Source organism: Heterodontus francisci, chromosome 38, assembly GCF_036365525.1.
Source record: "Heterodontus francisci isolate sHetFra1 chromosome 38, sHetFra1.hap1, whole genome shotgun sequence".
Taxonomy (NCBI): Eukaryota; Metazoa; Chordata; class Chondrichthyes; order Heterodontiformes; family Heterodontidae; genus Heterodontus; species Heterodontus francisci.
This window is the reverse complement of record NC_090408.1, coordinates 22823832-22849363: the sequence shown is the minus strand read 5'-3', so window position 1 is coordinate 22849363 and position 25532 is coordinate 22823832. Positions and strand designations below refer to the sequence as shown.

The window sequence follows — 25532 nt, the reverse complement described above, 5'->3', positions numbered from 1 at the left end:
ATTTTCAAAAAGCAGTCGATAAGTTGTCACATAGAAGTTATTGCACAAAATTAGGAATCATCATCTTGGAGTAATGTATTAGCAAGGATTGAGGATTGGTTAATAGACAGTAAAATAAAAAAATTAGGACTAAATGGAACACCTTGGGATTGGCAGGCTGCAAGTAACAGGGTACCTCAAGGATCAGTACTTGGGCCTCAGCTATTTGCAAACTATATTAATGACTTAGATGAAGGGACTGAGTGGAACGTATCCAAGTTTGCCAACAATACAAAGTTAGTTCGGAATGTAAGCAGTGAGGAAGATGCAAAGTGGCTGCAGAGCAATATAGACAGGCTGGGTGAGTGGGCAAGAACATGGCAGATGGAATACAATATTGTGATGTTTGACGTTATCCACTTTGGTAGGAAAAATTTTAAAAAGCAGAATATGTTGTGAATGGTGGGAGACTGGGAAATGTTTGCATTCAGAGGGACCTGGGTGTGTTTGTACACGAATCACAGAAAGATAATTAGATTAGAGGTACAGCACTGAAACAGGCCCTTCGGCCCACCGAGTCTGTGCCGACCATCAACCACCCATTTATACTAATCCTACACTAATCCCATATTCCTACCAAACATCCCCACCTGTCCCTATATTTCCCTACCACCTACCTATACTAGTGACAATTTTTAATGGCCAATTTACCTACCAACCTGCAAGTCTTTTGGCTTGTGGGAGGAAACCAGAGCACCCGGAGAAAACCCACGCAGACACAGGGAGAACTTGCAAACTCCACACAGGCAGTACCCAGAATCGAACCCGGGTTCCTGGAGCTGTGAGGCTGCAGTGCTAACCACTGCGCCGCTAATATGTAGGTAGAGCAAGCAATTAGGAAGGAAAATAGAGAGTCAGAGTCATTTACAGCACAGAAGGAGGCCATTTGGCCCATCAAGTCCGTGCCAGCTCTCCATGGAGCTATCCAGTCAGTTCCACTCCCCGGCTCGATCCCCATAGCCCTGCAAGTCTACTTCTCTCAGGTGGCCATACAACTTCCTCTTGAAGTCATTGATTGTCTCCACTTCAACCACCCTTGTGGGCAGCAAGTTCCAGGTCATTACCACCTGCTGCGTAAAAATGCTTCCTCATATTCCGCCTGCAACTTTTGCCCAAAACTTGCAACCCGTGTCCCCAAGTCCAAATACTATTTGTTAATGGGAACAGCGTTTCCTGGTCTAAATTATCTAAGCCTATCAATCTTGTGCACTTCTATTAAATCTGTCCTAATCTCCATTGTTTTAAGGAGAACAAACCTAACCTTGTGACTAAAATCCCCCATCCCTGGAACCATTCTAGTAAATCTCCTCTGCACCCTCTCAAGGACCCTCACATCCTTCCTGAAGTGTGGTGACCAGAACTGGACACAATAATTGGGGTCTAACCAGAGCTTTATAAAAGGTTCAGCATAACTTCCCTGCTTTTGTACTCAACACCTCATTTATGAAGCCCAAGATTCCATATGCTTTACCAACTTTACTCTCAATATGTCCTGCCACCTTCCAAGATCTATGCACATGCACCCCCAGGTCCCTCTGTTCCTGCACACTCTAGATCTGTGGCATTAAGTATATATTGCCTCTCCATATTTCTTCTACCAAAATGCATCACCTCACACTTACCACTATTAAATTCCATCTGCCACCTCTCTGCCCATTCTGCCAGCTTACCTATGTCCTGTTGCATGGTATGCTAGCTTTTGTTACAAAGGTATTATATGGATCCAAGCCAAACAGTGAAGAATTAAACTAGACACAGATCCATTTCTTGATGGTCAGTTTATTCACAGAATACACCATTACACATCTCTACCTTCTGATCACCCAACCCTTGTGTCCAGCAGGCTCTCTTTATATTCACTTCATATCCTTAATTGAACAATGATCTTCAGCTGTTTACTTTTAACATAATTAACCATTTACCTTTAACAACATAATGAAATATTCACATAAGGGATTGGAGTATAAGAGTAAAGAGGTCTTACTACAATTAAACAAGTCATTGGGTGAGGCCACATCTAGAACTACTTTGTGCAGTTTTGATCTCCTTACCTAAGGAAGGATATACTCGCCATAGAGGGAGTGCAAATAAGGTTCACTAGACTGGTTCGTGGGATGAAGGTATTGCCCTATGAAGAGGGATTGAGTAGACTAGGCCTATATTCCCTGGAGTTTAGAAGAATGAGAGGTGACCCAGCTGAAACATAGATAACGGGCTTGACAGGGTAAATGCTGAGAAAATGTTTTTCCCTAGCTGAAGAATCTAGAACATGAAGTCACAGCCTCAGAATAAGGGGTCTGTCATTTAGGACTGAGATGAGGAGAAATTTCTTCACTCTAAGGGCTGTGAATCTTTGGAATTCTTTCCCCCAGAGAACTGTGGATGCTCAGTTGTTGAGTATATTCAAGACAAAGGTAGATAGATTTTTTGAGTACTAAGAGAATTAAGGGATATGGGGATAGTGCAGGAAGGTGGAGTTGAGGTACAGGGTCAGCCATGATCTTGCTGAATGGCGGAGCAGGCTCGAAAGGCCAAATGGCACGAGGGGCCGAAGGCCCTGTTTCTGTGCTGTATAACTATGACTCTACTCCGCTCCTATTTCTTATGTCCTTAATAGGAAAGTAAAATGGAGATATTGATGTGGTTAATGGCAATCCAGTAAAGATGCGGCCAGATTACAATCCCAAATCATGGCCTTTGTCACACTTTAAGATTTTTGACCATTATTCCACAGAAATAAGCAATTCAATAAATAGTTCGTAAGCTTGTTGCAGAAATTGATAAGCAACTCACCCATGGTGTTAAAGGTGGTTGGTTCCTTTCCAATTATGAATAGGGGGAAAAAAAAAAGAGATATTGACACAGGTAGAAAGTTAAATTCACCTAACACTGAATCAGTTTTTTTTTTTAAAAAGTAAGTTTCAAAAGCTTTTACAAAGACCAATAGGTTAGAAATGTTGGAGGACATTTAGAAGTCCCCTTGTTTAAGTAATATGGGTCACTAATGTGGCGAAACAAGATAGAGTCTTGAGAGGCACAGACAGAATGCCCTCAGACTCTGTGCCCCTTTCAGGTGGTAGACTACTAGATGAGAGGAGATCTAGCCAGGGTAAAATAGAACCAAAGATGGACAAGAAAAGCAATAACGGAGTAGTGGATGATCTTTAAGGAGAAAACATCAAAAAGATGCTTCTGCTCTGGATTACACTGATTATACAGTAAGACCCAACTTCTGTCTTTAATTTGCTGTTCTTTTGTGATATTTAAAGTAACTTTGATCAGTTTACTGCCATTCCCCCACCACCACAGTGATTGAGAGACTTCAGTCTCCTACTAAGCCTATGACTGGCCACTAGTTATACTGATTTTTCAGCTTCAGTCTGTTGTCGGCCCGAATATTACCCACCTGAGTTGAAAAACAAACCTCGACTGCTTCTGCATTTTATGGTATCCTCCAAATTCGCCATCATCTTTTTATCCTGCGACTGACTCTGGACACCTCCTGGATCTTGATTCCTATGAAAATACTTCCATCATTGTGTCCTCCAATACTCTACCCTCAAACAGCCTATGGATTTCACCTGCTACACCTGACTCCACACTCAGTCAATAGCTCGTTGATGCTCCATGCTGATTCCACCACACCCAACTCATCATTATTCCACCACAGGACCTCCAAATTTAACTCTGGACTCCTTCCTATTAGCTTCATTTATTTTCTATTGCTGTTTACTATCATGTTTTTATGTACCCTAATTTTTATGTAACTAGATCTATGTAATTTGAGCTCTCCCAGAGTCGATTCGCGTGTGCATTTTGACTGCCACTCTGGACCCAAGCCAATCACTTTATTTCCCTTTAACTTCTTTTCTCTTTACCCCTCCTGGACTCTCTTCTGTGGTCAGGCCTCCTTTCACTTCTCCCCTCTCAGGTACTCTGTCCTCCCAATTCCCTACCCTAACCCGTCTGTACTCCTCAACCTTCTTGCTCTCTTGCTGCCATCCAAGGCTTGACTTCCTACTAGATAAAGTTCCCTCTGTGCCTCTCTCCGCATCCGTCAACGGGCTCATCGAGGCACTCGGCGCTAGCTCATTATGAGCACCAATCCCAATTGCCCATCCCACTCTGTTGTTGACCTTCCTGCCCAGTGCGCCCGCTGGGGGCTAATCTTTCCAATCTACTTCCTGTCTAACTCACCCCTCCACACAGTGGACTCTGCCAGATGAGCTCTCACTGCCCCTCTACGCATCTCCCTCCAGAATGTCCATTCACTTCCATGAACTTGTTGTGGTTGATTGCATCGGCATCATGGCCTTAATGGAAACCTGGCTGAGGGATGATGACACCTTCCCACTTAATGAAGCCTCCCTGCCTGGCTACATCTTTCACTACTTAACCTACCAAGACTGTCACGGTGGCAGTGTGGCGCTTACCACCAGATCACATCTTGCCTGACCCCCTACTCCTCTGAGACTTTCTCCTCCTTGGAGCATCTCACCTTGTTCTCCCCCCTCACCTCTCTTTCAAAGTCATCATTCTCTACTGCCCTCCCAAGTATGATAAGAATGTTATCGCTGAGATATCATCACTGCTTTCCTCCCTCAGCCTTTGCACCAAACAATCTCTCTTCCTTGGTGATTTCAATCTCCATCTCAACACATCATGCTCTCTCTCCTCTGAGCTCACTGCCTGAGATCTCTCCCTCCATGTAAACTGCCCAACCCATATTCAGGACCACCCACTTGACCTTGCCATCTCATGTGGTCTTGTTAGTCCCATCGTATCAATGAGAGATGAGGCCATCTCTGACCACTTCCTTGTATCACTCTCCACCCACATCCTCCTTCCACACCTGCCTCATTCTGTATCCCCCTATTCACTTATAACTGCACTTTCAAAATCTCAACTATCTAGCCTTTGGCCCTCCGTTCGTGACAACATTTCTGTAGCTACTGATTTCCTCAACCACACCCTCACCTCCACCTTTGATGCCCTAGTCCCCAATAAAAAGGTCAGTCTCATCCTGGCTATTCCCCCTGGTTGGCCCTCATCTCCGCTCCCTTACGTCCAAGGGACACTGACTTGAAAGGATATGGTGGACAACTGGACAATCCAGCACCAGATATGGCTGGAGCACATAAAACACTATCGAGTCCTGTTCTCATCTGCAAAAATTGTTTACTATTCAAGGATCATCTTGGGGTACAAAGATAACCCCTGGTTTCTTTTCTCTACTGCAAACGATCTTCTTGACCAAACCATCCTCCTCCAATGCCTCTTTACTGTCATCCAGTTGCGTGGGACTGCTCTCACCTGGTTCCATTCTTATCTACCTAATCATAGCCTGCCTATTACTAGCAACGGCTTCTTTTCCTGCTCCCGCACCGTTACCTCTGGCGTCTCTCAAGGATTTAGAACCATAGAAAATTTACGGCACAGAAGGAGGCCATTCAGCCCATCGTGTCTACGCTGGCCAAAAAAAACTAGCCTCCCAATCTAATCCCACCTTCCAGCACCTGGTCCATAGCCTTGCAGGTTACAGCACTTCAGGTGAATGTCCAGGTACCTTTTAAATGAATTGAGGGTTTCTGCCTCCACCACCATTCCTGGCAGTGAATTCCAGACACCCACCACTCTCTGAGTGAATTTCTTTTTCCTCGTGTCCCCTCTAATCCTTCTACCAATCGCCTTAAATCTGTTCCCCCTGTAATTGACCTCTCGGCTAGGGGAAACAGGTCCTTCCTGTCTACTCTATCTAGGCTCCTCATAATTTTGTACACCTCAATTAAGTCACCCATCAACCTCCTCTGTTCGAAGGAAAACAACCCTAGCCGATCCAATCTTTCCCCATAGCTGCAACTTTCAAGCCCTGGCAACATGCTTGTAAATTTCCTCTATACTCTCTCCAGAACAATTATGTCCTTCGTGTAATGTGATGACCAGAACTGAGATCCCCACCATCACAGATGTTAGTCTTCAGCCAATTCAATTCACTCCACATGATATCAAGAAGCAGCTGAATGCACTGGATGCAGCAAAGGCTATGGGCCCCAAAACATCCAGGCTGTACTGCTGAAGACTTGTGTTCCAGAAGTAGCCATGCCCCTAGCCAAGCCATTCCAGTACAGCTACAATACTGGCATCAACCCAACAAAGTGGAAACTCTCCCAGGTATGCCCTAAACACAAAAAGCAGAACAAATCCAATCTGGCCAATTACAGCCCATCAGTCTACTCTCAATCATCAGCAAAGTGATGGAAGGTGTTGTCAACAGTGCTATCAAGCGACACTTACTCAGCAATAGCTCGCAAGCCAATGCTCAGTCTGAGTTCTGCAAGGATCACTGGGTTACTCAGCTCCAGATCTCATTACAGTCTTGGTTCAAACATGGGCAAAAGAGTTGAATTCCAGAGGGGAGATGAGACTGACTGCTCTTGACATCAAGGCAGCATTTGGCAGAGTATGGCATCAAGGAACCCTAGTAAAACTGAAGTCAAGGAGAATCGGGAGTGGGCGGGGGGGAAACTCTCCAAAGGAAGTTGGTTGTAGTTGTTGGAGGCCAATCATCACAGCCCCAGTACAGCACTGCAGGAGTTCCTCAAAGCAGTGTCCTATGTCCAACCATCTTCAAATCCTTCATTAATGATCTTCCTGCCATCATAATTTTGCTTTATAATGCTTCTGTGAAGCACCTTGAGATGGTTTATTACATTGAAGGTGCTTTATAAATATAAATTGTTGTTATTGTAAGGTCAGAAGTGGGATGTTCACTGATGATTGCACAGTGTACAGTTCCATTTGCAATCCCTCAGATAATGAAGTAGTCTGCGCCCACATGTAACAAGACCTGGCAGCATTTAGGCTTGGTCTGATAAACAAGTAAAGTTCGTGCCATATAAGTGCCAAGCAATGACCACCTCCAACAAGAGATTCTAACCACCTCCCTTTGACATTCAATGGCATTACCATCACTGAATCCCCCCACTATTGACCAGAAACTTAACAGGACTAGCCACATAAATACTGTGGCTACAAGAACCAGAGACTGGGTAATCTGCAGTGAGTGACTCACCTCCTATCTTCCCAAAGCCTCTCCACCATCCACAAAGCACAAACCAGGAGTGTGATGGAATACTCTCCACTTACCTGGATGAGGGCAACTTCAACAACACTCAAGAAGCTCAACACCATCCAGGACAAAGTAGCCCAGCTGATTTGCATCCCACTCACCACCTTCAACATTCATGCCCTCCACCATCAGCGCACAGTGGCTGCAGTGTGTACCATCTACAAAACACACTGCAGCAACTCTCCAAGGCTCCTTCGACTGCACCTTCCACCGTCAAGAGGAGCAAGGACAACCATCTGTATAAAGGGGGCCTGGGGAATAAAGGACACCTCAACAAAAATATATAAAAGGGGCCTGGGGTATAAAAGCCACCTTATAAAAAAGAAAACAAAACGGGTTAGGTACAAGAGTAAAGCTCCCCATTATATAGGTTGTTGCCCTTTTTTTTTTAAAAGGGGGGGTGCTGGGAAATAAAGGCCTCAAGAAATATTGGCTCACATCACAAGGGGGTACTTTTGTAGGAACCTGGGTTAAGCTATTGTATATGTTAATATAGGGAAGTTTGAGAAACTCCCCTAAAAGTAAGACACTCTGGTGTTTTCAGGAGTGACTGACACCACTGAACCAGTGAAGTTGCCTATATCAGACCTAAATTTATGAAATCATGACGGAACAGAATTTTTTTTTAAACTTTGTTAGAGTGAGGAAACAAAGATTGTTGTACAGAACCCCAGAACAATTGCTCTTACCAAAAAGGAAAAAATATTTATAATTAGCATTTCATATTTTTAGTAATAGTTGTAAATGCACGTTTATTTTTTGAAAGAAATTCGACATTTGATGAAAGAATGTTCAAGTTTTGCTAAAATTGGGTGATTATGAAGTGTTGAAAGGATAGGTAAGAATATTTTCCATTTTGGTGCTTGCAGCACAGCCTGGAGTGCATATCAGCAAGCTGTGCACCCCCAGTCTAGATTTTCTAATCACTTAAATTAATACATGGAAAATCACAGGCTGGGAATGCAACAATTTCTCAATATGCACCCTAACCATGCACTGGGAGCACCAAAGTGGCAAGCTTCTTTTAGTCATTTACTAATTCTGAGAGTTGTCTTGACCCTTAACTTCCACTCTCTCAGAAAGGAGTATACAAGTGCTGAATAAATTTGTCTGAAATAGCCAAGTTATTCTAGTGGAAGCACAAACTCATGCATTTTAAATGAGTTAGCGCCTCTGCTAGAATAGCAAAGACAGGGAATTCAGACAAACATGCAAAATGTTCATATCGTGGGATGCTACACATAATTTCATTGTCCTGGTGTCTCCTGCCCCATGGTGTTTCAGCATTCTAGTGATTGCTTCTTGTCTGTTCAAATCATCATGTGCTGCAAAATAAGTCTATAATGTAAGAGCTGAGGAAGGTGTAGAAATAAAGACATGAATAGCATACACACGATGATCAGGGTTGCAAACTCATACAGGGATTTAAGTAGTTTAATCGATTATGGTTTAAAAAGCCTCAGTTCCAAAATGATGCTGTGGGATGCTAGCATTCAGGCATTTACCAGGTTTGTTCAAAATTTCTATTGCCACCATTTGACCAGAGGTGTTAATCTGCTTGAAACAAATAGCAGAGAGTCTTTTCAGCCAAATAGCATAAGCATTCAGACTCTAGTGCTCCATGGTATAATTCCAGGATTCATGTATTTGGGTAACCATGATAAGTGCTGACACGAGAAAAGATTATCTCACCCATTTTCAGAATTGGACAGACAACACCAGAGTGCAAGATTTGAGGGCTGCTTTTCAAATTGAATTCAATCCCCAAGAAACGAAAACATTTTCAATTAAATGCCAAGCCTAGATGCAGTGTATACATATTTGACCTACACTGAGTCAACAGTGGAAAAACAGCTCATTTGAGCCAACTGGTTTATACCAGCATTTATGCTTTATATTCGCCTCCTCCCATTCCTCTTCATCTAATCCAATCAGCACATCCTTCCACTCCTTCCTTCCTCATGTTCTTATCTAGCTTCCCTTAAATGCATCTATGCAATTTGCTTCAACTACTTCTTGTGGTAATGAGTTCCACATTCTTACCAATCTTTTGGGTTCAGAAGTTTCTCCTAAATTCCCTATTGGATTTATTAGTGACTATCTTAAACTTATGGCCTCGAGTTCTGGACTCCCCCCCACAAGCAGAAACATTTGCTCTACATCGACACTATCAAACACTTTCACTATTTTAAAGATTTCGAACATGCCACCCCTCAGCCTTCTCTTTTCTAGAGGAAAGAACCCCAGCCTGTTCAGCCTTTTCTGATAAGTATATCCTCTCAATTCTGGTACCATCCTTGCGAAGCTTTTTGCACCTTCTCCAGTGCTTCTATATCCTTTTTATAATATGGGGACCAGAACTGTGCACAGTCCTCCAAGTTTGGTCTAACCAAGGTTCAATACAATTTTAACAGAACTTCTTTGCTTTTCAATTCTATCCATCGAGAAAATTAACCTTTTTGTAGTATTTTGTGAATACGTACCCTAGGTCCATTTGCTCCCCTACCCCATTTGGACACTTATTATCCATGAAATGGCTTCTTTATTCCTCCTTCCAATGCAAATATATCTATATTGAAATTAATTTGCCAATTACATGCCCATTCTGTAAGTTTATTAACACCCCCTTCTTTGGGGTTAGCTACAACAGCCAACAAAACATACAAGCTAGTTTACATTTAGTATTAATCAATTTTTTAAAAAGAAAACACTTTACTCACCAGCAGGTAGTTCAAAGTAGGCATCCAACAGGATTTCATGGAGCATTGGATTTTTTGCACCACAAATTTCATCTCCCTTTGTAAGAACTTCAGAATTCAAAATCCACCAAATCCCAAGTCCTTCCTAACAAAATGTGTACAAGAACTTTACAAATCAGGTGATGATTTGTGAACTTATTTTTAAGAAACAATTTAGATAGGAAAAGCACAAGGAATCAGAAATATGATGCTGTAGGTACAGAAATATATATATTTTTTAATCTACACTTTCTCAATTGTGCAAATTCACAGCCAAAATGTTTTTTTGCAATCCTGAAGATGTTACAAGTGACAGAATCTACAACACATGAAATGTTACAATTAAGAGATGTAGGCTATTAAGTTGGAATGGTTGATTTCAGTAACTTTTAAGATCAAAATGCAATAATTCTTGATTTAATTAGCAACATGTTCCTTTGATGGGGCAAATCCTGTTCCATTGTATGTTTTGTTGGTTAATGAAGACATCCAAAATGGTAACACATTCCTGTATGTGTGGCAACTGGTTTCTCTATTGTTAGTTATAAATATGCATGTAGTACTTTAGAATATGTCTGGCATTCTGAAAAGATGCAACAGACTGAAAATTGTGGTTCAGAAACAAAACTTTACTCAACCGGTATCAGAGACCCCATCAATCCAAAGCCATTCTTACAAAGATGTATTGGGTTTTTCATTATGCACAAGCTACAAATTTCATACATATTGTTGTGTGTATGTCTCTATTTGGGTGCATGTATGTATGTGTGTGTTTATCTCAATTTATTAGCCATTAATTGTAAATAAGAATATTAAATACTCCAGTCTGTAAATCTCTAGTTGGTTTAGTCATATGGTGCAAGGGTACATTAATTCAATAACTCCTCGTCTATACACCTCAGTGGCGAAAAGGTATAGAAAAGTAAGGCTTCCCGAATATAGGAAACAAAGTCACAGGAAAAACAGTTTTGAGAAGAAAGGCAGTTCTAAAAAGTCTTAAATTACAATAGAAAAGTGCCAGAATCACGTGGATAAAAGTAGTTATCATAGCGTCAGGCAAATCCCCCAACTGCCAAGATTGAGGCACACATGATTTCGCCACATGAACATTAAAACTTAAAATTGCAAGCCCCTGGCCGGAAAGACATTTCCATGGTAACCGACAGTGTTGGAACAAGGGACAAAGGGTCATGCCCTGACTCATTCAACCAACAATGAACTTTTGATGACCAGACGTTGAAGTTGGGGGGAGCTAGCATCCAGAGACTGCTAAGGCACAATCCAGAAACCTCGTAGGGGTTCCATGTAAGTAGCTGGTCACATGACTAACCTGCTGGGCAACTTGAGAGGTTTTTTTTGAATTTGAACTCCAATCAAAGGAATTGGAACAGCAGACAAAGCCGTGTGTTCATGGAGTAAAAATCTCTCCTGTCTGCCTGCTTCCATCTCCTTCCCACAGAACTGAATCTTGGGGAAAAACATGAAACTCAAAGGGAGAAAAGTTTCCTACATGAACAAGGTTTTAAGAAGACTACTGAGCCCCAATGAAACGCAAGACCATATCTTCAATCCAGGACTGCATCGAGCTCGAGAAACAATAACAAGATATTGCCTCAAACTGTTCTTACTTATCTTTTCTTCTGTTCTTTTCTGTCCCTATTTGCAAGTGTGTATCGCGTGTGCATGCTTGCCTGGGTGCATCGTAGGCGTGAACTGTATTAGAGTTTAAGTTTTAAGGTTTAATAAAATTTCATCTTTCTTCATTAAACCTGAGAAAGCCTGTGTGAATTGGTTTCTTTTTCTTATAATTGGAAAACTGTCAACAAGGATTCACAAAGGGAGAGCGCAAAACACAGTGTGTTTAAAATTAAACCCTGTTACAATAAGACCAGGTGAAGATAGTAACAGACTCCTGGACGCCTTTCGGACCAGGTGGTAACAATAGTTAATGACACATCCATAGTTACTTTACATTTAGACTTACGGAGAAATATTGTACCTTTGCACCAAGGTAGGGAGGCTCATTTCAATGCTGTAACTATTGATTTTTGTGCTTTTCATGAGATCATGTTGAAGAAGTCAACTTGCACAGGGTAAGAAACATGTCACCTGCAGCATCAAAATCAGCCATTGCAAAAATAACACAGCAAGTCAGTTTTTAAAATTAAAAACCAACTCTGGTGGCCCAGTATATCTGTACTGTTACTTGATTTAGAAAAAAGGGCTATCTAGTCAGGTCTTTAAATATTACACCAGCACTTGAGATTGGGAAGCAATAATCCATAGATTTCTTTTGTGTTTGCATGCACAGACGTCTTCCTTCCCATTTTGAAATGCAATGAATAACCAAGGACAATTAGTGTGGAAGGATTAATGGGAGGGTTTTTTAAATTGAAGAAGCGATTGATGGGTTAGACCAGGAGCCTGCAACCTGCGGCTCTAGTAATTAAATGGCTTGTTTATTTTTTTTTAAATTTTTATTAATGTTGTACTTGTGAGAAAGTATCTTTCAATTAACCTTTTGTAAAAACCTTTAAAATGTTCTTGAAATGTATCTCTGTCTTGTTTTTCATTACTATTGGCATTTGAGCAACAGCATTGCGGCTCTTAAGACACTTTTAGACTAAACTTTAAAAATGGCTCTTCTTTGTATTAAGGTTGCCGACCCTTGGGTTAGACAAAGGGAATGCAATAGATAAAAGCAAAACAGTGCTGGAAATACTCAGCAGGTCTGGTAGCATCTGTGAAGAAAGAAACAGAGTTAACATTACAGGTTGATGAAAGATGCTGTGTATATGGACCTTCAGGGGCCATGCATTTTACTAAGTGCATCACAAGAGGCTTGTTACAAACGTTTGGTGTATAATGTAAAAGGAAATGTAACAGTATGGATTAAAAATTAGACAATCAGTAAAGTGATGCAAGGCATCGTTGACAATGCGATCAAGCAGCACTTGCTCAGCAATAACCTGCTCACTGTGCTCAGTTTGGGTTCTGCCAGGGCCACACAGCTCGTGACCTCATTACAGCCTTGGTTCAAACATGGACAAGAGATAAACTACAGAGGTGAGGTGATAGTAACTGCCCTTGACATCAAGGCAGCATTTGACTGAGTATGGCCTCATGAAACTAGAGTCAATGGGATTCAGGGAGAAAACTCTCTGCTGGTTGGAGTCATACCTAGCACAAAGGAAGATGGTTGTGGTTGCTGGAGGTCAATCATCTCAGTCCCAGTACATCATTGCAGGAGGTCCTCAGGGTAGTGTCCTAGGCCGAACCATCTTCAGCTGCTTCATGAATGACCTTCCTTCAATTATAAGGTCAGAAGTGGGGATGTTCGCTGATGATTGCACAATATTCACACCATTCGCGATTCCTCGGATACTGAAGCAGCCCATGTCCACATGCAGCAAGACCTGGACAATATCCAGGCTTGGACTGATAAGTGGCAAGTAACATTCGCGCCACACAAGTGCCAGTCAATGACCATCTCCAACAAGAGAGAATCAAACCAACTCCCCTTGACATTCAATGGCATTACGATCACTGAATCCCCCACTATCAACATCCTGGGGGTTACCATTTACCAGAAACTAAACTGCAGTAGCCATATTAATAAGTGGCAACAAAAGCAGGTCAGAGGCTAGGAGTCCTGTGGCGAGTAACTCACCTCCTGAATCCCCAAAGCCTGTCCACCATCTGCAAAGGCACAAGTCAGGAGTGTGATGGAATACTCTCCACTTGCCTGGATGGGTGCAGCTCCAACAATACTCAAGCAGCTCGACACCATTCAGGACAAAGCAGCCTGCTTGATTGGCACCCATCCACACACATTCACTCCCACCACCACAGACGCACAGTGGCATCGGTGTGTACCATCTGCAAGATGCACTGCAGCAACGCACCAAGGCTCCTTAGACAGCACCTTCCAAACCCACCACCTCTACCACCTAGAAGGACAAGGGCAACAGATGCCTGAAAGTTCCCTTCCAAGCCACACACCCTCCTGACTTGGAACTATATTGCCGTTCCTTCACTGTCACTGGGTCAAAATCCTCTTGGTGCACCTACTCCACATGGACTGTAGCGGTTCAAGAAGGCAGCTCACCACCACCTTCTCCAAGGGCAATTAGAAATGGGCATTAAATGCTGGCCTGGCCAGCGACACCCACATCCCATGAATGAATAAAAAAGAAACAAAAGTGTAATGGTTAATGGGTGTTGCTCAGACTTGAAACATTTTTTTTTGTCATTCGGGGGATTTGGGCATCGCTGGCCAGGCCAGCATTTATTGTCCATCCCTAATTGCCCTTGAGAAGGTGGTGGTGAGCTGCCGCCTTGAACCACTGCAGTCCTTGGGGTGTAGGTACACTCACAGTGCAGTCAGAAAGGGAGTTCCAGGATTCCAAGTTCCAAGTTACGATGGTATGTAGCTTGGAGGGTAACTTGCAGATGGTGGTGTTCTCATGCATCTGCTGCCCTTGTCCTTCTTGGTGGTAGCAGTCACAGGTTTGGAAGGTGCTGTCGAAAGAGCCTTGGTGAGTTGATGCAGTGCATCTTGCATATGGTACACACTGCTGCCACTGTGCATCAGTGGTGGAAGGACTGAATGTTGAAGGTTGTGGATGGGTGCCAATCCAGCGGAATGCTTTGTCCTGGATGGTGTTGAGCTTCTTGAGTGTTGTTGGAGCTGCACTCATCCAGGCAAGTGGAGAGTATTCCATAACACTCCTGACTTGTGCCTTTGTAGATGGTGGACAGGCTTTGGGGAGTCAGGAGGTGAGTTACTCGCCACAGAATTCCCAGCCTTTGACCTGCACTTGTAGCCACAGTATTTATGTGGCTGGTCCAGTTCAGTTTCTGGTCAATGGTGATCCTCAGGATGTTGATAGTGGGGGATTCAGCGATGGTAATGAACATCAAGGGAAGATGGTTTGATTCTCTCTTGTTTGAGATGGTCATTGCCTGGCACTTGCGTGGCACGAATGTTACTTGCCACTTATCAACCCAAGCCTGGATGTTGTCCAGGTCTTGCTGCATTTCTACATGGGCTGCTTCAGTATCCGAGGAATCGCGAATGGTGCTGAACATTGTGCAATCATCAGTGAACATCCCCACTTCTGGCTTTATGATGGAGTGAAGGTCATTCACGAAGCAGCTGAAGATGGTTCGGCCTGGGACACTACCCTGAGAACCTCCTGCAATGATGTCCTGGGACTGAGATGATTGACCTCCAACAACCACAACCATCTTCCTTTGTGCCATGTATGACTCCAACCAGCAGAGAATTTTCCCCCTGAATCCCATTGACTCCAGTTTTGCTATGGCTCCTTGATGCCATACTCAGTCAAATGCTGCCTTGATATCAAGGACAGTCATTTTCACCTCACCTCTGTATTTCAGCACTTTTGTCCATGTTTGGACCAAGGCTGTAATGAGGTTAGGAGCTGAGTGGCCCTGGCGGAACCCGAACTGAGCGAAGTGAGTAGCTTATTGCTGAGCAAGTGCCGCTTGATAGCACTGTCGACGACTCCTTCCATCACTTTGCTGATGATCAGGAGTAGGCTGATAGGGTGGTAATTGACCAGATTGGATTTGTCCTGCTTTTTGTGCACAGGACATACCTGGACAATTTTCCACATTGCCGGGTAGATGCCAGTGTTGTGGCTGTACTGGAACAGCTTCGCTCGGGATGCAGCTAGTTCTGGAGCACAAGTCTCCAGTATATAGCCTTTGCTGTATCCAGTGCCTTCAGCCATTTCTTATGGAGTGAATCGAATTGGCTGAAGACTGGAATCTGTGACGCTGGGAACCTCAGGAGGAGGCCGAGATGGATCATCCAGTCAGCACTTCTGGCTGAAGATGGATGCAAATGCTTCAGCCTTATCTTTTGCACTGACGTGCTGGACTCCCCCATTGAGGATAGGGATATTTGTGGAGTCTCCTCCTCCTATCAGTTGTTTAATTGTCCATCACCACTCATGACTGAATGTGGCAGGACTTCAGAGCTTAGATCTAATCCGTTGGTTGGGGATCGCTTCGTCCTGTCTATTGCATGCTACTTCCGCTGTTTGGTGTGGAAGTAGTCCTGCGTTGTAGCTTCACCAGGCTGACATCTCACTTTTAGTTATGCCTGGTGCTGCTCCTGGCATGCCCTCCTGCACTCTTCTTTGAACCAGGGTTGGTCTCCTGGCTTGATGGAAATGGTAGAGTGGGGGATATGCTGGGCCATGAGGTTATAGATTGTGGTTGAATACAGTTCTGCGTCTGTTGATGGCCCAAAGCAGCTCAAGGATGCCCAGTTTTGCATTGCTAGATGTGTTCGAAATCTATCCCATTTAGCACGTTGGTAGTGCCACACAACACGATGGTGGGTATACTCAATGTGAAGACAGCAGGAGGTTTCCTTGCCTATGTTTGACCTGATGCCATGAGACTTCATGAGGTCCAGAGTCAATGTTGAGGAGTCCCAGGGCAACTCCCTCCTGACTGTATACCAGTGTGTCACCACCTCTGCTGGATGGGACCCACAGCCCAGGGATGGTGATGGTGGTATCTGGGATATTGTCTGCAAGGTTTGATTCCGTGAGTATGACTACGTCAAGTTGTTGCTTGACTAGTCTGTGGGGCAGCACTCCCAATTTTGGCACAAGCCCCCAGATGTTAGTAAGGAGGGTCGACAGGACTGGGTTTGCCTCTGTCGTTTCTGGTGCTTATGTCGATGCCGGGTGGTCCGAACAGTTTCACTCCTTTTCTTAGACTTTGCAGCAGTTTGATACAACTGAGTGGCTTCCTGGTCCATTTCAGAGGGCTGTGGGTCTGGAGTCACATGTAGGCCAGACCAGGTTAAGGCGACAGATTGCCTTCCCTAAAGGACACTAGTGAAACAGATGGGTTTTTACAACAATCGACAACAAATAACAAAGGTTTCATGATCACCACTAGACCAGCTTTTTAATTCAAGATTTATTAATTGAATTCAAATTCCACCATCTACCATGGTGGGATTCGAACCCTTGTCCCCAGAGCATTAGCCTGGGGCTCTGGGTTACTAGCCTGGTAACAGTACCACTATGCCACCACCTCACCTCTTGGAAGTGATGTTCTGTCCACCTTTGTTCTCAATTTATGATTGATGATTTGAACTTGGACTTAGAAAGCACAATATTAAAATTTGATAATAACAGAAAAATAGGAGGTTTAGGCCCACTGTAAAAAAAAAAATCAGGACTACAAATACTTTAGCAGAATTAGCAGGTAGCTGGCAGTTGCAATTTAATGCAGAGAAATGAAACACGAGCTATTGTACTTTGGAAGGAAAAACATGGAATAAGAGCATACACTCAAAGGAAAGACACTGAATGGTATGGATGAGCAGAGACACCGATGGGGTTCAAATATATAATTCCCTGCAGATGTTAAATTGTATTTGGGGTTGTATAAATGGTGACATTGGACTAATACAAGAAGATTATGATAAATTTGCACAAGGCAATGGTTAATATACACAGTTAGAAAGAAGTAGGAAGTTTTCAGCACTATGGTTTCCCAACTGCTGTAATGTGAGCACAAAGCAATATTGTCATTGCTCCTGGCAATGATAGTGCAGCTTTTTGTGCAAAATAAAAATGGCATAAGATTGTACATTGATCACATTTAAGTACTCAAATTATTCTGTTATATATGTGTACAAAAATAGCAACGAAAATTTAAGTTTTGTCACCTCGAGTAATATATAACAGATTCATCTTATTTGCATTGAGAACAACATTTCAATCCAATTTTATTTGAACAGTTAGAATCACAGGCTGGTTGAAAAAGAAATCAAGACAATTTTAAACCAAAACTAGAAAAAAGCCTTGTATTCATATAGCACCTTACATGACTGCAGGATGTCCTAAAGTGTTTACAACCAATGAAGTTCTTTTGAAGTGTAGTCATTATTGTAATGTAGGAAACACAGTAGTCAATTTGCACACAGCAAGATCCCACAAACAGCAATGTGATAATGACCAGATAATCTGTTTTTGTGATGTTGATTGAGGGATAAATATTGGCCAGGATACCAAGGTGGCGCAGTGGTTAGCACCGCAGCCTCACAGCTCCAGGGAACCGGGTTCGATTCTGGGTACTGCCTGTGCGGAGTTTGCAAGTTCTCCCTGTGTCTGCGTGGGTTTTCGCCGGGTGCTCCGGTTTCCTCCCACATCCAAAAGACTTGCAGGTGATAGGTAAATTGGCCGTTGTAAATTGCCCCTCGGTGATAGGGAATATGGGATTACTGTTTCTTTTTCTTTCTTTTGGGCCTCCTTATCTCGAGAGACAATGGATACGCGCCTGGAGGTGGTCAGTGGTTTGTGAAGCAGCGCCTGGAGTGGCTATAAAGGCCAATTCTAGAGTAACAGGCTCTTCCACAGGTGCTGCAGAGAAATTTGTTTGTTGGGGCTGTTGCACAGTTGGCTCTCCCCTTGCGCCTCTGTCTTTTTTCCTGCCAACTACTAAGTCTCTTCGACTCGCCACAATTTAGCCCTGTCTTTATGGCTGCCCGCCAGCTCTGGCGAATGCTGGCAACTGACTCCCACGACTTGTGATCAATGTCACACGATTTCATGTCGCGTTTGCAGACGTCTTTATAACGGAGACATGGACGGCCGGTGGGTCTGATACCAGTGGCGAGCTCGCTGTACAATGTGTCTTTGGGGATCCTGCCATCTTCCATGCGGCTCACATGGCCAAGCCATCTCAAGCGCCGCTGACTCAGTAGTGTGTATAAGCTGGGGATGTTGGCCGCTTCAAGGACTTCTGTGTTGGAGATATAGTCCTGCCACCTGATGCCAAGTATTCTCCGAAGGCAGCGAAGATGGAATGAATTGAGACGACGCTCTTGGCTGGCATACGTTGTCCAGGCCTCGCTGCCGTAGAGCAAGGTACTGAGGACACAGGCCTGATACACTCGGACTTTTGTGTTCCGTGTCAGTGCGCCATTTTCCCACACTCTCTTGGCCAGTCTGAACATAGCAGTGGAAGCCTTACCCATGCGCTTGTTGATTTCTGCATCTAGAGACAGGTTACTGGTGATAGTTGAGCCTAGGTAGGTGAACTCTTGAACCACTTCCAGAGCGTGGTCGCCAATATTGATGGATGGAGCATTTCTGACATCCTGCCCCATGATGTTCGTTTTCTTGAGGCTGATGGTTAGGCCAAATTCATTACTGTAGGGTTAGTATAAAGGGGTGGTTGTTGGTCGGCACAGACTCGGTGGGCCGAAGGGCCTGTTTCAGTGCTGTATCTCTAAATAAAAATAAATAACTCCCCTGTTCTTCTTCTATATGGTGCTGTGGGATCTTTTATACCACCTGAGGGGCATCTCGGTTTAATATCTCAACTGAAAGACAGCACCTGACAGTGCTACAAGAGAGTATAAACCTAAGTTTTTGTGCTTAAGTCCTGAAATGGGACTTGAACCCGCAATCTTCTGACTCTAGAATTCTACCAACTGAGCTGACACAAGGGGCTGGATTTTGCCAAAATTATCAGGGCCCTGACGTTGGGACCATTTTCGGATTCTGACCCCGCTGGAGGTCAGAGTGCAATGTGCATTAGCAGTTTGCAGAAGCGACCAATTAGTGGATCGCCTTTACAATATCTGTGCAATTACAGACAGCGATCATGACCAGGAGGTAAGAGATAGAAGTGGCGGGCCCCATTTAAAGGGCACCCGTCAGTGTTCAAAGTGAATGTAGTCAGAGCACGTCAGCCCTGAGGGTACAAGCTTTCAGAGCATTAACATAGCAGTCTGTCATGGTAGAGTGGCACCACCATTCAGTGATGCCTCTTGGAAGTCGTGTAGAGGTGACAAGAGCCAGGAGAAACATTTTATTTCCGGAGAGTGGCAGGAGAAGGCTTGCCAGCCAAACAAAGGAGGCATGGCTGGCGGACGCTAGGGAGGTAAGAAGCTGCAGTGTGGTTAGGACTTGAGTCCAGCGCAAGAAGAGCTTCAACAACCTTCTGGCAAGGTGAGTAACATGAAAAGTCAAGCTGTCGGCCATGAGGGGGGCACACCTCTGAACAGGAGGGCCTCAGGCAGACAGTGTATAGGAACACTGAGGAGATGTATGCCCAGTGCCACTCCTCAACTGAGGGAAGGGATCAAAGCAATGTAGGTTTGGGAGGATGGTAATGTAAACTCTGGGTCAGTGCAATGCCAGGACCATCACTTCTGATTGGGGATCATGATGGTCAAATGGGAAGGTTAACTGTAGCTGAATGCTTCACCCTCACATTTCAGAAGATCGTATAATGCTCACAAGAGGAGGAGTTCAGGGGGTGGAGTGACCAACCTGACAACTTTGACGTGCATGGATGAGGAGGCGCTTGACATTGGCAGAGTGGCCACAGTGCAGGCCGTCAGCAAACGGCGAGACAGGTGTGCGGCAAAGAGGATGAACATTTATTGAGTGCGCCTTGGAGCAGCTTCCAACTTTGTGAAGTCATATCCAGTAGATCCAACTTGATGTGCTGAAAAATATCTGATGAAGCAGCTGCTGAGATGAAGATGGGTGAGTGACTGATGTTTTCTCCCTTATACCAGGCTGATGCCACAGGATCATCAGCAGCTGATTGTGGAAGCGGCAGCGACGTCATTGGACAACGTGTACTCTGAGGAACTGCTGTCACAGGAGTCAAGCGCACCCTCCAGCAGTGCAGATATACCCACCTCTTTAGAACAGGTGGCACAAGATGAGCGTCACATCATGTGTAAGCAGGAGCAGGCGATGGAAGCCAAGGTGGCTGTGGCCAGTCCCCATTGGAGGATGAAGGACAGCTCCAGCCACGTTTACCTGGCTGGAGATGCTGACCCTCAGGGGACATATACAAAGTGAGTACTACTGCAGCAACAACAGGAGATGAGTGGACATTTGGCAGTTTCCGGAGACAGCGTAGAAATGGAGGAGTCCATTCACGACATGAGCAGTGCAATGTCTCAGGCATATGAGCACATGAACTCCTCCACTGAAAGAGTGGCCACCCTCATGGAGAGCCATATGCGGCAGTCCACTGAATGGATGCAGGAGCAGCAAACTGACATGAACAAATTGTACGATTCTTTCTGTAGCATTGAGCAGTCTGTTGTAGTGATGGAGCATGGATGCACACACGTCCAATCAGGTGTTCTCCTGCACCTGGTGAGTGCAGGGGTGCAGCTCAGCTATGAAAGGGCTGAGGCAGGAAGGGATGAGGTAGATGGTGCCACTATTCAAGGAACCCCATCTTCTAACTGAGACACACAATAGGCCTCACGTCCCCATAACCAAGGCTGTCTCTGCATAAATGCAGCTGGCGGAGCCTATTGTGGTGTCATCACACACACCGCAACTACTAGGAAAGGCGCCACGGGCATCTTCTCAAACAGCCTGCCTCCACATCTTCTGCACTCACAGCGGGAACACCACGTAGGAACTCTCACAAGAGGGCAGAGAAGTGACAGTGGCATCACTTTGGGTTTTACCTGGACGCACAATATAAAGCATTCACTTTGAAAAGGCTGTAGTCAAAACCTAACATGTCTCATCACTTTTTTTTTGAGAAATTGCAATCTCATCATAAAGTTCTGCCTGTATGTGAGATCTGAAAGTGTCATGTGGCAATGTGCCCTCGCAGGAGACCTACTCCATCATGACTGCTAACCCTCATGAGACATGGAAGTCATATTGGACTCTGGATTGGGGCCGTTATATATAAACTGGATGCCCAGATTAGATATTTCCATTGGAGGACCTGCCATGCTCAGGAGAAGCTCAGGGCAGCCCAGGCCTCACAGGAGGCTGATCTCCGGGCGGCCTTGCCGCACCGCCAGCTGATCTTCTTCATCCTCCAACGAGGCGGTGTGTTCTTCATCATGGGCTTCCTCCAGGTCTGCTTCTCTCTGACGGCCCTGTTGTACAGACCATAACAATGCAGGAAATCCCTGAAGGGCCATACTGGAGGGGGCTCCCACCCCTCTCTCCCCCAACCCGGTCAAGTTACAGGAACCATATCTTCAGGAAATCAATGGCCTGCTCAATGGTGGCTCTTGGGCTGAAATGGTAGCAGTTATATCACACCTGTGCCTTTAGTTGTGGAGTTACGCACAGGAGTTAGCAGCCATCTTTACTGGGTAACCCTTGTCCACCAGGAGCCATCCACAGAGATTGTGCAGTGGAATGAACAGCTGCAGCACCTGTGACTGCCTCAGAATGAATGGGTCATGACAGCTGTCAGGAAGCATAGTGCACACTTGAAGGAACCACTTACAATGGTCACACACCAGCTGCACGTTTAATGAGTGCAAGCCCTTCTTGTTGAGGAATTCTCCAGGCTGAGATTAGGGGGCTTTGATGGCCACGTGTGCAGTCAGACACACACCGCACCCGAGGGAATCCTGCCATGGAGGCACCGCCACAGTCCTCTGTGCCTGACTGGCCGCATCTGTGTTGAAGGCGATGACACCAGATTCCCTCAGAAAAAGTGCATCCACCACCTGAAAATGCTGCTGTGGGCAGCCAATTGCGAGATCCCACAGAGGTCAGCTGCCAACCCCTGAAATAAACCAGATGCTAGAAAGTTCAAGGTCACCGTCAGCTTGACAGCTACAGGCACCAGGGTCTCCCCCTGCACCTTGTGGCATAAATTCACCTTCCAGGAGCACACACAACTCAGTCACAATCTGCCTCGGTAGGTGCAGCCGTCGGCGGCACTGCTGAATCGATATGCTCAGGAAACTAATCCTCTCGCGGTACCCTTGATTCCTCAGGTATTGCCTTCTAGCCCCTCCTGTCCCTCGACCAGAACCTCTGTACCCATGGGCACCATGAGACTGCCCTTTGTTGCTGTGGCCGCTGCTCCAGCCTACCTGTGAGTAGGTGGCCCCATGGCCAGATACTGCCTCAATCACTAGGACCTCAGCTGCCAAATTTCCTTTGCACCTTGCAGAATGAGCTGTCGTGCAAAACCCACTGTCTTAGTCAACATTCCCAATTCTAGAAATCAAGCTCACATCTTGGCAAGTCAGCGGCTATGCATAAGTTCCTGAGTGCTGATTGCCTCTTTTATACAGGGGATTTAATGGCTGCCACTTTAGTCAAAGGCTTCCTGCTGTGCAGCCGCCTCATCTGCTTGGACAAGGTGCTCACAGAGTGTGGGGCTTGTACTCCTCTGATAAAATTGCAATGAAGTATCAAATGATCTCTCAAGTGCCTGCTTAATGACCCTATTGACTGCCCCCTGCTACGGGGCGGCTGGTTGTCCTCTCCGAGAAGCCCCCTCCAGAAAAGTCGCGTGGAGGTGGCAACAGGTCATGCAACTGGCATGTCGCACTGCAGCGTGCATTTGCTGACTCGCCTACCTCTGCTTCCATGGAAAAGGTCAGCCCCAGGGGCAAAATTTTAACTCGTTGAAAACCCATACACTTACATAGAGTTAAAAGCAGACCCAAGATGTCAAGCTATATTTATATTGAGTTAATCAGATGGTATTTTCCTAACAGCATATTTCATTGAATAATGCAATTTCTCAGAGTGACAGCAGTTTTTAAAAAAATCTGACAAACCGTATGTAATCTTATTCAATACAATACTTCTCAGTTTTGTTTTATTTAGTCTTAAAGAAATAGAAGGCTGTTTCTGTTTGTTTTCATTATACTCTGCATGAAGAACATAAGAAATAGGAGCAGAAGTGGACCATTCGGCCCATCAAGCCTGCTCTGCTATTCAATACAATCATGGCTGATGTTCAATATTCAGTGTATTAACACCTAATCTGTACTAATGCTTTGTCTTTCAACACACCATTAACATATTGTTTGCCTTTGCTCCGTGACCTGTTGGTCAGCTATGTGGCCTGGTCCAATCTAGACCTCCTTTGTTATCTCTTGCCCCACCCCCACCTCACTTGCTTATAACCTGTGACTTTTCTAATATTTGTCAGTTCCGATGAAGGGTCACTGACCCGAAACGTTAACTCTGCTTCTCTTTTCACAGATGCTGCCAGACCTGCTGAGTGGTTCCAGCATTTCTTGTTTTTATTTCAGATTTCCAGCATCCGCAGTATTTTGCTTTTACAATCATGGCTGATCTTCGACTTCAACTCCACTTTTCCACCCACTCCTCAAATCCATTAATTCCAAGAGACCAAACCTCTGAATATATTTAAGGCTGAGATAAACAATCAGCTTTAAAAAAAAGAGAGAAAATACTAAAACAAAAGTCAAAATTCTTTGAATTGTTAATTTTGTGGGAAAATGGGTGACAAGTGGTAAAATGTAAATTGATAGTCCTAATAGACCAGATATGCTGTTTTGACCATTCCTACCCCTCCAAAATGGATTAACAAGCATAAGTGATGAATACAAATACTATACAGGAGATTTTTCTTCATTAGAAAGCAGGGATGTAGTGGACATTGATGTAATGAAACAGGAAGCACAATTTTGGAGTACAGAGGGCACAAAACTCTCAAACTAGGTACCAACCCAGCAGAGTTAGTTGGGACACAGTCATTATAATTGCTCCTGAAAGCCCTTCTAGGCATCTGCAAAAAGAACATCTCAGGACTCAAATAAAAACAAAAAATGCTGGAAATACTCAGCAAGTTTGGCAGCATCTGTAGCGAGAGCAGCAGAGTTAACGTTTCAGGTCTGTGACCTTTCATCAGAACTGGCAAAGGTTAGAAAAGAATTAGGTTTTAAGTAAGTGAAGGGGAGGGGGATGAGGGAGAGAACAAAGGGGAAGGTGTTTGATAGGGCAAATTAGATTAAATAACAAAGCTGTCCTGGGACAAAGGCTAAGTGTGTGTTAATGCTTGTGGTGAAAGACAAAGCATTAGTCCAGAGAGAGTGTTAATAGCAGAGTAATGAGCAGCTCTGACTACATGAAAAACAGGCACATGGTTAAAAAATAAAATATATATTTAAAAAAGGCCAGTCATGCTCTGAAGATGTATTTGGTGGTGGCATCACGCTGGAGGTGGCGGAAATGGCGGAGGATGTGGAGGCTGGTGGGGTGGAAAGTGAGGACAAGGGGAACCCTGTTGCGGTTCTGGGAGGGAGGAGAAGGGGTCAGGGCAGAAGTGCGGGAAATGGGTCGGACATGGTTGAGGGCCCTGTCAAGCACAGTGGGGAGTAATCCTCGGTTGAGGAAAAAGGAAGACATATCAGAGGCGCTGTTGTGGAACCAAATGCATCTTCCCTCCCCTCCCCTGTCAGCATTCCGAAGGGATCGTTCCCTCCACGACAGCCTGGTCCACTCCTCCATTACCCCCAACACCTAGTCCCCTTCCCACGGCACCTTCCCATGCAATTGCATGCAATACCTGCCCTTTTACCTCCTCTCTCTTCACTATCCAAGGCCCCAAACACTCCTTTCAGGTGAAGCAGCGATTTACTTGTACCTCTTTCAATTTAGTATACTGTATTCGCTGCTCACAATGCCGTCTCCTCTACATTAGGGAGACCAAACGCAGATTGGGGGACCGCTTTGCGGAACACCTCTGTTCAGTCCGAAAGCATGACCTCGAGCCTCCGATTGCAGGCTATTTCAACACTCCCCCCTGCTCTCATGCCAACATTTCTGTCTTTGGCCTGCTCCAGTGTT

At 44.7% G+C, this 25532-nt stretch overlaps 1 protein-coding gene across 11 annotated transcripts in view; it reads right to left on the bottom strand.

The window, feature by feature from the left end:
* LOC137352421 (protein unc-13 homolog C-like) overlaps window positions 1-25532 on the bottom strand; it is a 612014-nt gene that overhangs the window by 525027 nt on the left and 61455 nt on the right. For 6 of the 11 annotated variants that reach the window (XM_068017812.1, XM_068017814.1, XM_068017811.1 and 3 more), the window contains one exon: window positions 9889-10012. The exons of 2 other annotated variants lie outside the window; for them this stretch is intronic. In XM_068017812.1, the coding sequence (XP_067873913.1) occupies window positions 9889-10012 (124 nt within the window). Of the gene's footprint in view, window positions 1-2832; window positions 2858-9888; window positions 10013-25532 lie in introns of all 11 variants that reach the window. 3 more of the 11 variants (XM_068017819.1, XM_068017818.1, XM_068017817.1) reach the window with 1 other exon arrangement.